This window comes from Pelodiscus sinensis, chromosome 21 (assembly GCF_049634645.1).
Source record: "Pelodiscus sinensis isolate JC-2024 chromosome 21, ASM4963464v1, whole genome shotgun sequence".
Classification (NCBI taxonomy): Eukaryota; Metazoa; Chordata; order Testudines; family Trionychidae; genus Pelodiscus; species Pelodiscus sinensis.
In genome coordinates this window covers 15,868,113-15,884,219 of record NC_134731.1, presented here as the reverse complement: position 1 = coordinate 15,884,219, position 16,107 = coordinate 15,868,113, and the positions used below count along the sequence as shown (strand labels likewise).

Sequence of the window (16,107 nt, the reverse complement as noted above, 5' to 3'; positions counted from 1 at the left end):
ATAAAAAAAGCTATGTGGACACAAACCAGCGGAATCTGGTGACCCTGCTTGTGGGCAACTGTAAACAAAATGTCTCGTGGGCCACACCTAGAACCCCGATAGGCGCAGATTGCCGGCCCCAGTCCTAACTGGATTGTAATGTTTGTCAGGAGGTTTTCTATCCATTTGTACAAGCTAAGCTCCCTCTGCTGGCAACCAAGAAATCAAACCTCTTTAGCAGCTGGACATGCTAGGCATGGGAAGTAGGGGTGTGCGGGGTGCTGCAGCACCCCCAGATTTTGCTCCCAATTTCCCCATACCTGTGGGCTGTCTCTGCTGCTGGCTTCACCATCCTGGGTCTCAGCCTCTGGACGGCCCCCACAAGATTCTGCTGGCTCCACTGGCTTCTCTGCGGCCCGCTAGTCTCACAGGCTCTGCTGGCCCTTGGGGCCCTATCATCTGTTGCCCCTGCCCCTGCAGGGTCCGCAGTCCAAATGCCCTGCCAGCTCTGGGGTCTAGGCCATCAGACTTGGGGGTTTCATTGATGCCTGGGGTCCTGACGCTAGCCTGGGGCTGTATTCCTAGTGCCAATCCAGAGCTCAGTAGTCAAACCCCCGTTGTGGCTGCATCCTGGGGGTGGTGCTGGGGTAGAATTGCCAATGCTCCCAGACCACATGGACTGGATGCTATTAGCACGCATGGCATCTAATTTGGTCTGGTCCAGGAGTTGGCAACTAGTGGAGGGGCATGAAACAGGTGTAAGGGAGGGTGCGTAACTCAGCATCCCCACCCTAAAAATTGTTCCAGCACCACTGTTTGACAGTGGGGGAAATTAAATCAATTTTTGAAACTAGACAGATAAGAGCTGGGCTTCTGCCTTTGTAAATTTCTGCAGAAATGCTTCCCTTTACAGAGAAGGGCAATAATAACTGCCAAGAAGTTGCTTTTTCCAAGAACATATCAGCAAAGCCAGAGACCTAGATACCACTCCTCATCCTGCCACTGATTTGCTGAGTGACCTTGGGCAAGTCACTTCATCTCTCTGCGCTTCCGTCTCCCCTTTAGCTGTCTTGTCTATTTAGAACAAAAGACTTTTGTGTTTGCACAGCGCCTAGAAGGACGGGGCTCTGATATCCAGTGGAGGTCTCTAAGCGCTATTGTAATACAAACTAATACATGCATAATCAAATGATGTTTTTACAAAATAAGCATATAGGTCAAGCAGTGGAACCATTTCTCTCTTTCTGTGCGACTGAAGCCACAGTCAGTGTGTGTGAGTGTGTGTGTGGGGGTGGGGGAAATAAGAAGCTTATGCTCATTGTGAGATTGTGTGTGTGGGCAACTTCTCTCGTCCGATGCATATCCTGCCAAGTGTCTGTTTTCACTCTGACCATGGGTCCTGAGCATCTGCCTGAGCCTGCCTGATTATTCCCAGCCTTTGGGCACAACTGTGGTACGTGGGTGACCCACAAGTGCGCTGCTGAGTCTGGGGCACTCTCTGGTGTACAGACAGCGGGCAAGGAATGGTGCTCTGTTGGGCACAGACCACACATGCCAGCCCATTTCAGGGCATTCGCACTGTCCCCTCACCAGAGATCCCTCGGGTGCTCTGGGCTACACACTTTGGTGCACAGGAACTGTAGGACAAGGGCAGCCCCAGCGGGTTGCAGGCCTATGAAGGATGCCGCAGTCCCCCAGCAGGCTTCCCAGGAAGCTGTGCCCTTGGCCTGCTGCTCAGATGAGATTCCATTGCTGCCCAGCTGATTAGCAGAGTGCCCACAGCCCGCAGTATGTGTTTGGATTGGTGGTGCACAGCTGCATGCCCTCCCCGGTGCACAGAACAACATTTATTCTGCACAGGGGTGGGGAAAAATAGAGGGAAGTAATCCCCGCACCCGCCCTCCTGATCTGCAGCCCCCTGGGCGGGTGCCCTCTTCCCAGCTGCCCTTAGACCTGCTATGGCCTCTGCCACATCCCTACCCCCACCGCCCCCGCAGCGCACTCACTCAGCAACAGACCACTCCGACCAGCAGGTGGCGCCGCAGGGCCGGGCAGGGAGCCCCGCTGGCCTCTCCTCTCTACGGCGGGCGCGGGGCGGGGCCTGGCGCGCGGACTCGGAAGTGGGGGGGGGGGGGGGCGCCCAGCCAGGGCGGAGGTGAGGGAGGGGCGGGTTTACTGAAGCCTCAGCGTTCCCCCCCCCGCCCCGATAACGGGTCGCCACGGGGGTCTCGGTGACCCCTTCGCCCAGCCCGAAGCGGCCCCGCGGGGCAGGCCCGGCAGGCAGGGTCTAGAGCTCCCCGCCCGCGCGCGGCTCCGTGTGGCGTGGGGTACGCGCGCGGCGGTGTGTGTGTGTGTGTGTGTTGGGGGGGTTCCCGTGTGTGGGGTGTACACGTGTTTGTCCTTGCGTGGCGGGGATGTGTGTGTGGGGGGGTGCGTACGTGTGGAGGTGGACACGGAGGGGGCGTGTGTGTAGGGCGTGCTCGTGTGTGTGTTGGGAGTGTGGGGCGGGCCCGTGGCTTTCCCAGCCCTGCCAAGGCACGTTTCCCTGGGGGGTGGGCTGCACACACAGAGCAGCCTTCTGCTTCCCAAAGAATATTCGCCTGTCTCAGCAGCTTAGGGGTGGGGGCTCCTGTTCGGTTTCTCCATGACAAGCCCCATTTCTACAGCACTTATGGGGCCCCCCTCACCACAGTGTCTGGGCATCTGCGTATTCCCATCCATGCCTTATTGCAGTGCCCTGGTGACATAGCGAAGCATTATCCTGTCCATAGGCGGAGAAAATATGACAGGGTGGCATAACATCCATGGGAGAGATGGGAGTTGAATAGTGATCTTGGAGTACCAGTCCGGTGTCTGAGCTCTAAACACTAGGGCTGTGTCTAGACTGGCCAGTTTTTCCGGAAAATCAGCCGCTTTTCCGGAAAAATTTGCCAGCTATCTACACTGGCCGCTTGAATTTCTGCAAAAGCACTGACTTCCTACTGTCTGAAATCAGAGCTTCTTGCGGAAATACTGTTCTGCTCCCGTTCAGGCAAAAGTCTCTTTCACACAAAAGGGCCAGTGTAGACAGCTCAGATTTGTTTTGTGCAAAAAAGCCCTGATCGTGAAAATGGCGATCGGGGCTTTTTTGCAGAAAAGCGCGTCTAGATTGGCATGGACGCTTTTCCGCAAGAAGTGCTTTTGCAGAAAAGCGTCCGTGCCAATCTAGACACTCTGTTCAAAAAATGCTTTTAATGGAAAACTTTTCCGTTAAAAGCATTTCCGGAAAATCATGCCAATCTAGACGCAGCCTAGGGCTGTGTCTACACTGGTGCGATCTCACGCAAAAGCGGCAGCTCTTGTGCAAAAACTTGCTGCCTGTCTACACTGGCCGTGTGTTCTTGCGCAAGTAAACTGATGTTCTAATGTATAAAATCAGGGCTTCTTGCGCCAGAACTCTGACGCTCCCGCTCAGGAAGAAGCCCTTTTGCGCAAGAGCTCTTCCAGAAGAGGCCAGTGTAGACAGGTAACATGAATTTCTTGTGCAAGAAAGCCCTATGGTTAAAATGGCCATCAGAGCTTTCTTGTGGAAGAGTATCTACCCTGGCATGGATTCTCTTGCGCAAAAGCACATGCCAGTGTAGACACTCTCTTGTGGAAGAGTTTTTGCACAAGAACTCTTCTGCAAAAGAGTTCTTGTGCAAGAAGCTGCCAGTGTAGCCATAGCCTTCATATTCTGTCCCCCTACTTCACTCACCCACAGGCTGCTTCCATCTTCTTGTAATGCTACAGAATAGCAGACTCATACCTTGATCCTCTGGTTTGCAACAAAAGCAAGCCCTGAAGATGACTGAGGATTCACAGCAAGGATCTATGCAGACTTGGTGCAGCCATGATTATTGTTATTATTTCTGTAGCACTATATTAGACTCATGAAACTGTGTCTACGAGGGGTTTGGGGATGGTCCAGTGGTTAGGATATAAGCCTCAAACTTGGGAAACTATGTTTCTTCTTGCAATACTTCAAACTTCCTGTTTGACATTGGGTTGGTCGCTTAGCTCCTCTTTGCCTCTATTCCCTGTCTTGAAAATTGGAATAATAATAGCTAGCTGTTATCAAGTGCTTGAGATCAGTATATGTCAAAGCACATTACAAAGGAAAAACAATGGAGAGTCCTGTGGTAAATTAGGGTATGTCTACACTACCCCCCTAGTTTGAAGTAGGGGGGTTAATGTAGTCATACGGAGTTGCAAATGAAGCCCGGGATTTGAACTTCCTGGGCTTCATTTGTATGATCCCAGCCGGCACCATTTTTAAATGCCAGCTAGTTCGGACTGCGTGCCGTGCGGCTACACGCGGCACGAATTAGGCTTCCTAATCCAAACTAGCTGTACGCCTCATGGAACGAGTAGGAATAAGAGATCCTCCGGAAAAGGGCTTTTTTCCGGAGGATCGGGGCCAGTGTAGACGCTCTTTTCCGGCTTTTCTAAAAGCCGGAAAAAAGCGGCGGACATTTTTATTTAAATGCCGCGGGGGATATTTAAATCCCCCGCGGATTTCCCTATCACGAAGTGTCAAATTAGCATGCCCCTTTCGGAAAAGGGGCCAGTGTAGACGCAGCCCTTAGGTTTAAGTGATTAAAGTGGTTTGTTTAACTATAATGAAATGCAAAGTAGTAAAGAACAAAAGTATAATAGTCAATTTCTGATTCTCATCCAACAGCTAACACTACAATGTTTGCATTGTGATACTGTCAGGGCAGGCTTATTTTAAAAGCAGCTGCGCTTCTTCAATCTATGGTAATGTTGTAACATTTCCATGAGATCTAATTTTTATATTTTACATAATTTGGTCCTTTAAACAGCCTCCAAATAAGACAGTGATAAACTGCAAAAATTCTGAACTTTATTTTTTAATTATTCAAACAATTCATAATTCCAGGTTTCTCTCTCATGCTTACACTGGTTTTCCTTGAAATGTCAGGGCTATTTCCAGGAGTTCTTTACCCAGTTTTTCCTGCTCTCCTCCCAAAGCGAACTCTGCAGACAGCTCCCTGAAGGTGACACAGACCCGGCGATGCTCTATATGCTTGCGGTATATTGCATGCTTCCACTTATACCGTGCATCTCCAAATAGTACAATCAGGGATCTTCTAGGTAAGTGAATGTCTACAGTAACTTTTTTGTATGGAATAAATCTTGAGGAAAACAAGTAGTTAATATCCCAACTGGCTAAATTTTCACATACTGTTGTGGAAGGAAGGTGGTTTTGTTTGTGGCTCTGGGAAGCTTGAGGTGAGGCAGAGGGATTTGATTCCCCCATTGCTTGCTTGTGATTGGCAACTAACTGGAGACCATCCTCTGATTCACAAGACATGGACAGCACCGTTTTTGAGAGTAAATTTAAGCTAACCAGTCGCTCCCCCCAAAGCCACCAGTCATCAAAGTGTGGGTCAATGGCAGAACCTCTTTCTGGTAGATAGTCCAGGTTACACTGCTCAACAGGAAAGAAGTCTTCTAATGCAGAATGAGCCTTCATTCGCTGTACAATCTCCTGGCTAAAACTGGGCAAGCCAAAGAAGCCACCAGTTTTCAGCTTCTTTTTCTTAAAGTTCACTTTGGGCCCATAGTCCTGTTGAAAAGGAAAAGCAGATGATGATAAATAAAAATGTGGGTTATGCCCTTTTAGAGAGGCACTATCCTCTGGACAAACTGGGGAGCCCTGGGCATCTTGGGTTCTGTTTCTACCTTTGCCAGTGACTTATCAGAAGATGATCTGCACCAGTAAGATAGCCCCATGAAAGTCATAATACTTTTGGATTCAAGTTTTCCTGCTTGTGCACATCAATGTGGTTTGAGATTGTTTCAATGTGCAATATCAAGCGTGATTCACTATAGCTATCACAAATGCACTCTTGAGAGAAATTAATTTCAAATATTTGTTATTTCAGAAAGAATCAATTTAATGAAAACATTAAACCTAAAGCATGATTTTTGTTAAGTGAAGAAATAATCTTCCCCTGAAGGAAACCTATTTCTGGACTCAGACCTGCTTCCTTCGGCCAGATTGTGATAGTTTCCAGTCATCTTGATCCATCAGCTGAACCATTTTATATTCCTCATCTTGGCTTATAAATTCCTCCAGCAAGAACACTCCTGGAAATGGAAATGCCCAGCCAGCAAACTCTGAACATTCATTTCCTACAGCCAGACCTGTTGCTGGACAATAAGTGAAGTTACCTTTTTCCTGCAGAAATAAAAAAGGACACAGCAAAATAAGACATTGCCATTGTATCTGTTGTTATAGGTTAGATACATGTTAAGAGTTGAACAGTTGTACTGTTTCTCTTCAGGGAAATGTCACTCTCCTTTTACAGCTGTATCTCTGCAACTTTCATTCTTTAACAGTAATACCTTTATAGCGCAAGCTGCCACTGGATAAAAAATCACCAAGCTGTGCTTTCTTAAAATACAGTGTATATTTGAGGGGTTATTGCTCCTCTTCCATCCCTCAGTGTTCCGAGTTGTAGCCAACTACACTGGGTGATGGACTTCATGCAAAACCCTCTACAAAACCAACAACACCTCTACTGATGCTACTGGTTAGAGTAACAGAAACCTATGCTTTAAACTGGATCCACGGTCTAGTGCACTAACCAGCAGGCTGCTCTCAAACTATTTTGCATGTCTTTCCTGCCCCTAGCTCTAGTTGAGATGTGAGCAACTGCTACTGGACTGAACGTGGTTTGGCCAACTGGAGTGCTCCAATTGTATAGCTAATGACTTTCTTGATGCCTTTGATACAGGCCTAAAGAGGGAGAGATCCAAATCAGGCTGGAATATCCTGGTGTTAACTCTTTGTCTACACTACAGCTTTTAGCAACGCAGTCCTTTTGGCACGGCCATGTTGGTAGAAGTTGGACACCGTAGCTGCTGCCTGTCAGCACACTTGCAGACAAAATACTTTCACCTCCCAAAAGCAGCGGGTGAGTGTTCCTGCTGACCACGTGCTGTTCACACTGACGCTTGCCATGGCAAATCTTCTGGGGAATGTTAGCATGTGTGAATGGTAAAATTTTGTTGCTCAGGTGCCAGTGTAGGTATCAAAGCAACAGCTACTGACTGGCCTACAGGGGAGGTTGTGGCCCCATCCTCTGCAGGCAGAGGCTCAGTAGCATCCTCCCTGCTCAGGCAGCTCTCAATGTCACTCTCATGCATAAAAGCTTCAGCAGGGTTGCTGAGTTAGTCTGGAACTGGAAAAACTTAAACAAGGAACAGTCCTGCAGCATCTTAAAGGCTAATACCATTTGTGTGTTTTGTTAGCCTTTAAGGCGCTGCAAGACTAGTCCTTAATCTCATGCATCCTAGGCCTGGTGTTGCCTGAAGCTAGCTCCAATACCCTCCCCTCATGCTCTGGAAATGCGGGGGGCTGAGCTTGTGGGGTTTCCTCCGAATGGAAGCAGCCTGTTTAGCAGCCCCCCCAGCCTTTAGCCTCTCTCTCGAGCAAGGGTGGGGGGCAGGCAACAGCCGCCCCCTCTGCCACTCTCTGGTGCCCGAGGGCAGCCAGGGACAAGAGGCACTGTGCCTGCCCGCCCCCCCCTCTCAGCCCGCCCCATCCACTTACACCAACTCACCCCCATCTGCCCCCCCCCGCGCCCCTTTGTCCCATCCCTCGGCGCCCCCTCCCGGTCCCTCCCCCCGCTACCTGCGGGGGCGGAGCGGCCGGCGCGGGCCCCTCGCAGAGCAGGCAGGAGCGGATCCCCTTGCAGCCGCAGGCGGGCCCCGCTCCCCCGCCGCCTCCGGCTCCCCGCGCCTCCATCCCGCGGGGAGAGGCGCCGCTCGGGCCCCGGACCCGGATCGCCGCCCGCCGGGCTGCGCGCCCCCCCGGCTCCGTCGCGGCGGCGGGGCCCAGCGCGGCAGCGCGCGGCCCCGGCGGCAGGTGAGGGGACGGGGCACGCGGGGGGGGAGGGCGCCGCAGGGGAGGGGGAGGGACACCCGGGCTCCACGACCCGGCTCCGGCAGGCTCGGAACCGAGCCGGCCGCCCCCACGCCAAACTCGCTTTCCCAGCAGCCCGCGGGGCGGGCGGCCAAGCCACAGGGCCGAGCTGGACCCCGGGGGGTGCTGGGAGTTGTAGTTCTCGCCCTTTTCCGGCCTTAGCTGTCCGCCCGCCCCAGCCTGGCACACGGGCTCTCCTCCCCTCCCCCACTCACCACGGGCAGGACTGGCCTGGGCCATGAGGCTCTTCCCCCTCCCCCCACGGGCAAAGCTGCATGGGCCATGGGCTCCCCCCCCCCCGCTCCCTGTCAGGGCCGGCATGGGCCATGGGGCACTGCGCCCCACCTCCCCTCCACTAGCAAGGCCGGCCTGGGCCGTGAGGGTCTGCGGCCCCTCCCCCTCCCGGCCAGGGTCCCGAGCCAGAGCTGGCCTGGGACATGGGGGTGCTGGCCCCTCCACCCCCCTCCCCTGTTTCAGGCAGGGTTCTGAATCGGGACTGAGCTGGGACGTGGGGACATGCCCATGGCGGCTCTGCACCCCCAGACCTACCCTGGACCCGACCAGAACACAACACGGTCACAAACGCATTTGTTAACGTGGCCTGGTCTGCAGCTGGACCAGAACACAAGGACCCAGCTGCGGCCATATGTCACAGAGCTCGGCGCCCTATCTGGGCCAGAACATGCTGGTGCCACATCTCGCTGGAACTGGATCTGGACACAGCGACGTAGCCCTGAGCTGGAACTGAATAACCGGAACTGAACTGGAAGAGGAGGGCTTGATCACTGCCCCTGACATGGCCATGCAAATCCACAGCAGACCTGGACCAGGCCACTGTCACCCAGTCACAGCCCTGCAACTGCTAACACAGCAGCATAGTCCCTTGCGGTCACTGGACCGGACCGTGGCAGCCTGATCACAGCCACAGAACCCCTAGCACAGCAGTGTTGCTCTGAGCTGGAAATGGAGTGGCACAGGGTGGCTAGGCCACAGCCCCATGGAGTGGTAATCTAATCCCACCTCAGAACTGGATCGAAACAGGGTGACTCAGTCACAACCACGTGACCTCTCCCTGGTAATGCAATCTCCATCCAGACTTGTATTGGAACACCGCGATAGAATCGTGGTGACCTAGTCACAGTCATACAACCCATAGTAAGGCAACACAACCTGCACTAGAACTGAACCAGAACACCCTAACCCGGTCACAACCACATGGCAACTCAACCCTTTGCTGGACTGGACCTGGCACTGGACCAGGTCTCAGTCACACAGTCACAGCCATGCCACCCGTAACATGAGAACACAATCCTGCATTGGAACTGGACCGGATCATGGTGATGCGACCATAGCTAGGAACCCATCATGGGGCAATGCTGTTTTGAACCAGAACTGTATCAGAGCAGGATGTTGCAGTTACAGCTTCCCATGAACCTGTCACATGGCAATGCAGCTCTGTGCTAAAACAGTGACAGCCTCTCAGACTTGGCCTGTAACATACCAATGCAGTGTTGTCCTGAGTCAGAACTGAACCAGTCACAGTCACTTGGCCCATAATGTAGCAACACAGTCTTGATTAGAACATGATGTTGGGGACACGGTGCCATGGCCGCCGCTTCCAGCCCCACATGGGGCTGCCAGCTCCCAGCCTGTGTGGAGGTCTGGCGGACCTGGAGCAGCCCTCTGCCTGCAGTGGGCTGTGATCAGGGGCCTGCTCCCTGTGGTATGAGTTAACCGTTACCCGATAAGCATCACCTGATAAGAGCGATGCTTACTGGGTAACCAGTTACCGAATAATATCCCTACTCGTGACCACACAGACCCCCGATGGGCCACATTTGGCTGCTGAGCCAAGGTTGCCCACCACTGAGCTAGTTTGATTAGTTTTGCAATATTTTAGGAATTTAAGGATTGCCAGCCTGGATCCAGCTAGCGGTCTTTGTAGTCTGGTATCCGATCCAGTGGCCAGTAAAATTTCAGAGGAAGAAACCTTGCAGCAGGCAGATATTGTTTATGACTTGCATAGCAACTAAGAGCTCTGGTCATGCACAGAACTAAGAGGTGGTCCCTGTGCCAGTTTGCAATGTAGGATACAACTGACCCACAGTATCACGAGTGGTTTTATTACTAGCATTGTGACAGTCGGGGCAGGTGATGTGAAATGTATGTCCAGTTTGGTAAATGTTTATGATTGTTTTGCAAGGCTGGATTATTAAATTACCTAATAAACGTCTGATTTATCAACAAAAAAAGGAGTAGTTGCACCATCACCTTTTCTTTCATTCTTGTTGAGAAAAAGTTTTACAGGACTCCTCCTAATTCTTGTTTCTTTCACCAAGAAAGTTCCTGGAAGACATTTTACCGCTGTCAGCTTTGTGCTCCCAGGAAAGTGGCAGAAACTAACCATGTCCAAAGTTACTACAGAGCTTCTTTTGGAAAGAGCGGTTCCAAGATCTACTAGGCTCCGGAAGATTGAGACTCTGAAGTAAGTGCAAACCAGACTCTGAATAAAATTCCAGTTGAATCCCACTTGGGCTTGCTTTCTTTAGATAGGAAAATGAAACAACACACATGTCCATTATAAAAACACATGGGGTACGTCTAAACTACATGCCTCCGTCGACGGAGGCATGTAGATTAGCCAGATCGGCAGAGGGAAATGAAGCCGCGATTAAAATAATCGCGGCTTCATTTAAATTTAAATGGCTGCCCCGCTCTGCCGATCAGCTGTTTGTCAGCAGATCGGGGCAGTCTGGACGCGACGTGCCGACAAGGAAGCCTTTCTTGATCGGCACAGGTAAACCTGGTTTCACGAGGCATACCTGTGCCGATCAAGAAAGGCTTCTTTGTCGGCGCGGCGCGTCCAGACTGCCCCGATCTGCCGACAAACAGCTGATCGGCAGAGCGGGGCAGCCATTTAAATTTAAATGAAGCCGCGATTATTTTAATCGCGGCTTCATTTCCCTCTGCCGATCTGGCTAATCTACATGCCTCCGTCGACGGAGGCATGTAGTTTAGACGTACCCTTGGTGGTGTGATGGGGCTTTATCACCATTACAGGGTTGAATAGGCAAGAATTAGAAAGTCAGATTATCTGCAGGTGTAAGATCTTTGCCATCATGTATATTCTGCATATGCCATATGTGTTACTGCAAAACTATTAGGGAGCTGGCTTCTCATCTCCTTACATTAAGTAGCACTTTCCTACTTTGTCCTTAATGGGACCCATTCATGGAGTAAGGTACTGTGACTAAGCAGATCTGAATCCAGTTGATGGGGGCAGCAGAGCCTACAGCCAGCAGGGTAGGGAAGCCGACTGGGGCCAGAGCTTGTGGGGCAGTGGAGCCCACAGACGGCAGAACTGCTAGGAACTCCAGTGGGATGGCATGGCTGCTGCAAGGTTGGCAGGGCCAGCAGGAGCTCCGGAAGGGCGGTGGGGCTGGCGTGAGGTCGGCAGGAGCTCTGGAAGGGCTGCTGCAGTTTGCGGGGCTAAGAGGCTGGGGAGAGGAGCCCAGGTGGCCGGGGAGAGAAACTCAGTAGGGAGGCTAGTACTTCCCCCGCCCCCGGCCTTCCTTTGTCTGGAAAACTCCCTTGTCTGGGATTGGTCAGGTCCCAAGGAAGCTGGACCGGGGAGGTCCAACCTGTCCCTTAAGTTTAACTGTACTGGCCTTGTAGGTAGAGACTCTTTGGAAGCCTCTAAAAATTCTCATTGTGCAGTTGCTATCATAACCAGGGTGTACAAAAAATATTTTAAAATGTCTAAAGTAGCTTTTTCATGGCAATGTAGGACAGGAAGGCACCTCTTGGGTGGTTCAGCCCAGTCTTGTGCTGTTGCAGGCAGCCAAACAGTGTCATGCTTTTACAGAATGTTATTTCATCAGCGGTCAGACTGAGAAAAAATCCTGTATTGACATTCTTCCAAGGCCGGCCCACAAATCCAACGCTACCCAGCCATGAAGCCAAAATGAGAAGCTAGTTGTAGCAGATCACTGTTATATTCTATGATGTTGGGGGATCACCCCAAACACTATGGCTGTGTCTACACTGGCCAGTTATTCTGGAAAATCAGCCGCTTTTCCGGAATAACTTGCCAACTGTCTACACTGGCCGTTTGAATTTCTGGAAAAGCACTGACGATCTAATGTAAAATCATCAGTGCTTTTCCGGAAAAACTATGCTTCTCCCGTTCGGGAAAAAGTCTTTTTCCGGAAAACTGTTCCGGAAAAGGGCCAGTGTAGACAGCAGAGATTTCTTTTCCACAAAAAAGCCCCGATTGCGAAAATGACAATCGGGGCTTTTTTGCGGAAAAGCGCGTCTAGATTGGCACGGACGCTTTTCCGCAAAAAGTGCTTTTCCGGAAAAGCATCCTGCCAATCTAGACGCACTTTTTCTGAAAATGCTTTGAACGGAAAACTTTTCCGTTAAAAGTATTTTTGGAAAATCATGCCAGTGTAGACATAGCCTATGAGGTTCTGCCACTGCTGGTCCTGGGACTTCCAGAACAGCTCAGCATTAAAGCACCTGCCTCAGGGCCCTGACACCAGCACCCTGCCCGCAAACACAGGCTCTTGGCTCCCACCAGCCTCATTACTCCTGGCCGGGTGATGCCAACAGCCCTTCCAGTGCCAAATCTCCCCAAATCCATCCTCCCAGAAGCTCATGCCATTCCCCTTTGGTTTGTCATCGCTGCAGGCGTGAAGCCAGTACCCCAGTTATCAGTTCACTTTGTTGCATGCACTCCTCACAGCACAAAAGACCTGCATGAGGTAGAAGCAAACAAGGTTTATTTAATAGCAGAACTACAGATTCAGAAATGGAGTTGTGACAGAGAGCAAACATAGACAGGTTAAACAGTAAATCAACATAAAGACGCAACTTTACACATCCAGGGTATGTCTAGACTACATGGCTGTGGCAACAGAGCCATGTAGATTAGTTTACTAGACATACCCAAATGAAGCCACAATTTAAATAATTGCAGCTTCATTTACATGAAAATGGCTGCCACGCTGTGCCGGGGATCAGCTGTCCCGGCACAGCGGGGCAGTCTAGATGCGCCACTGTTGACAGGGAAGCCTCTGTTGACCGCTCCATTATGCCTTGTGATGAGTCTGCCTCATGATGAGTCACAAGGCATAACAGAGCGGTCGACAGAGGCTTCCCTGTCGATCGTGGCGCGTCTAGACTGCCCCGCTGTGCCGGGACAGCTGACCCCCATTTTAAATCGCGGCTTCATTTGGGTATGTCTGGTAAACTAACCTACATGGCTCTGACAACAGAGCCATGTAGTCTAGACATACTCCCATCTAGGGTGCAGTCCCTTTTCTGCTACAAGTTACCTGTTGCCTTTGAACAGGTTCCCCGCATACTGCTAGCTCTAGCATTATGGCAACAGCTTTCTGCCTCGAGGCTGTCCCTGTCTCTGAACAGCTCTCACTTCAGCCTTAAGTTCCCTCTAAGCCAGGCCTACTCAACACACAGCCCACAGGCTGTTTGTTTGCAGCCCACCGTGCGGTTTGGGTTTACTGAGGGCTCACCATGCGGCCTGTGGGTGGGATCCTTTGAACATGGCCTCCACCGGGAACACGCTCCACAACGGCGAGTCAATAGAATAGTCTTCTGTTGAGGTACATTTTCATATAGTTAAATTCCGGGACTGTCATTGCTCATTAAAAGTGCTGTCATATGGGTGGAAATCAGGTAACTATTGCATTTTATTAACATCAGCAGAACTGATTTAAATGGGGCTTGCATGTTGTGTAGTCTTGCCTTAATCTTTGTATTAATACCCGTCAGTGTGAAAGAAGCTATTTGCATATATTTGCATGTATATGCAACCACACTTAAGTTGTGTCCATTGGCATGTGCTGTGAATATTATTGTGGCTCTCAGGGCTTCCAAAGTTGAGAAGCCCTGCTCTAAGCCGTGCAGCTGCCTATTAAGCCCCGAGCCGGGCTGTGGTGTGGAGAGATGTCTCTTTCCAAGCCCTGTATCTGGTTGAGTGGGAAGAGGCACCTCCTCCTGTCGGCCCCAGCACGAACCTGCCGCAGCCAGGAAAGAGGCACCCCTGCCCACTGGCCCCCGTCCAGCCTAACTCAGAGATGCCAGGGCCAGGGGGTAGCGCCTTCCCTGGCCAGGCCTTGCTGGAGCAGCTGCAGCCATGGAGAGGCACTTCTCTGTCCCTGAGTTTCCATGATGAGAGGTAATTCTCTCTCCCTGAGACAGCATGCACCCCCTGCAAACTCTCCATCCACAGCCTACCCTAGAGCCTGCATCCCACAGCCAGAATCTTCACTCCCCACACACACTCCAGCCCTCTGCCACTGCCATGAACCCCCTCCTACACTTTAATCCCTCGGCCCACCCCTGCCACACACCATCCTTGTGCATAATGATTTCTGTGATGTGTTACGCATCACCTCCATGGTGGTGCACATCACAAAATTCATTCTGCACATGGACATAAAAAATTAGAAGGATCACTGCTTTGGACCCCTTCCACTGTAAAAGGATCAGTACTAGCTAAGGGAAACACTTGCCTTGGGTGGTACCTCGTCCTTTCATTCACTGTCCCGCTCTGAGGTGGAACAGAAATGTTACGACGTGCAGTCTACATACATTCATAACTTGCATCTATATCTCCTAATAATTACTAAGTTTAGAACATTTCAAGCTTTCATAAGAGACAGCTCTTGCTGTGTTTTTCTAGCATAGTTACATGGCATTCAACGGCTTACTCTCTGGTGTTCAGGTGTTCAGGCCTCTTGTTCTCCCCGCGTGGTGTCTGGACCCTGATTGTCACGCATTCTGTGCACTTGCTTTGATCAGCCACGGTGCTGACATTGCTGGGCCCCGGTGATGACGGCTCTTGAGATAAATGGAAGCAGGTCTTCCTTCTAGTTGCATGTTCAGCCTATCGCAGCCACTCAACACCAGATTCACATCTGGAAGGGCTTTTTCTAATCGTAACTGCAATCCCTTAACAAGTGAAATCGGAAATTCTCAAGCACAAGAAATTAGCCACAAGGAAACAGTTCACTGGCATGTGGAGCCAGGCTAAAGGTTTAACCAGCCCAGTCTGATCCCAGTTCTCATGATATATGTCTAGTGGCAAAGGGCTTCTATTGGCTAGGAAAGAGAATTTCCCATTTCTATGGTGGCAGGAATCACCTGTTTTGGTTTGATTTTTTTAGGACTGTCACAGGGCAGACTCATCACCATAGCACCTCCAGCCCACAGTCCTGGGAATTAGCTTGTTTGGCTCGCTAGACACCTCCCTCTAAGGTGGTGTCTCCCCATGTTTCTCTTCGTCCTCGGCCTCCTCTTCAGGACACTGCCCTCCAGCAGTGCCCACTCCAGCGTCTGAGCCCCTCTCCCTCCCAGGGGTTGATGTTAATCCTGCTTTCACTCCTGGGATCTCTCCTCCCTGATGCTCTGTCTACAGAGCTTCCCTTGTCTGCAAAAGCCTATGCAAATGAAGCATGGATTAGCATATTGCCACACTTCATTTGCATAATTAGGAGCAGTTTTCACACAAAAAGCCCCTCTTGCATAAGAGCCATTCTTCCTGAAAAATGAGGAAGAACAGCTCTTTTAAGCAAGAGGGGTTTTTTTGCACAAAAAGGCACTGTGTAGATGGTGCCTTTTTGCGCAAAAACCTCTTGCACAAAAACAGCTCCTAATTAATTATGCAAATGAAGCACAGCAATATGCTAATCCGCACTTCATTTCCATAGGCTTTTGCAGAAGAGGGAAGCTGTGTAGACATAGCCCAGGGCACCCTGTTCTCCTCCCCTGTACCCACCTTGCCTCAGTGACAAACTGCAGTCTGTAATGGCCACTCATTACTGGCAAAGGGATGTGGACCTGCTGCCCCTGCCTACCCTGGCTGCCCCTTCAGGCCTTGCTTCAGGTCCTACAGCCTGGGAGCTTGCTTAGTTAGAGCCTCCCCAGCCCAGCCCAGCCCAGCCCAGCCTGCCTTCCCCAGCATGGCTCTATCTCCAGGTAGCCTCCAGTTTTTCTGGTAGTCAGGTCCCTACTGCTCTCTCCCCTGCCCTCCAGGAGTCCTTTATATAGCCCCCAGCTGGGCCCTCATTAACCAGAACTGCCTCAGCTGGGGCTTTGCTCACAGCCCTCATTCAGGACTGGGGTTT

At 51.2% G+C, this 16,107-nt stretch overlaps 2 protein-coding genes and 1 long non-coding RNA gene across 6 annotated transcripts in view; 2 read left to right on the top strand and 1 right to left on the bottom strand.

Annotated features, from left to right (window-relative positions):
* Positions 1-1,957: 1,957 nt before the first annotated feature.
* On the bottom strand, positions 1,958-7,795 carry LOC112544818 (alpha-ketoglutarate-dependent dioxygenase alkB homolog 4). Of its 2 annotated transcripts, XM_075904971.1 has the most exons (4): positions 7,664-7,795; positions 6,008-6,205; positions 4,945-5,590; positions 1,958-2,106 (listed from the first exon to the last, which is right to left on the bottom strand). In XM_075904971.1, exons 1-4 carry the CDS (start codon positions 7,775-7,777, stop codon positions 1,982-1,984), a joined length of 1,083 nt encoding a protein of 360 aa, XP_075761086.1. In that variant the 5' UTR covers positions 7,778-7,795; the 3' UTR covers positions 1,958-1,981. The 2 variants fall into 2 exon arrangements, with proteins under 2 accessions (XP_075761086.1, XP_075761087.1); XM_075904972.1 differs by lacking the exon at positions 1,958-2,106 and having other exon boundaries at positions 4,845-5,590.
* On the top strand, positions 3,127-6,048 carry LOC142819273 (uncharacterized). Its single transcript, XR_012897105.1, has 3 exons — positions 3,127-4,758; positions 4,943-5,115; positions 5,910-6,048. It is a non-coding gene; the product is annotated as an uncharacterized LOC142819273 (long non-coding RNA).
* LRWD1 (leucine rich repeats and WD repeat domain containing 1) overlaps positions 6,848-16,107 on the top strand; it is a 42,265-nt gene continuing 33,005 nt past the window's right edge. Inside the window, exons 1-2 of one of the 3 annotated variants that reach the window (XM_075904965.1) lie at positions 6,848-6,944; positions 10,298-10,439. In XM_075904965.1, coding sequence (XP_075761080.1) covers positions 6,863-6,944; positions 10,298-10,439 — 224 coding nt within the window. In that variant the 5' untranslated portion in view covers positions 6,848-6,862. Of the gene's footprint in view, positions 6,945-7,763; positions 7,898-10,293; positions 10,440-16,107 lie in introns of those variants that run through there. The other 2 variants (XM_075904964.1, XM_075904966.1) reach the window with 2 other exon arrangements.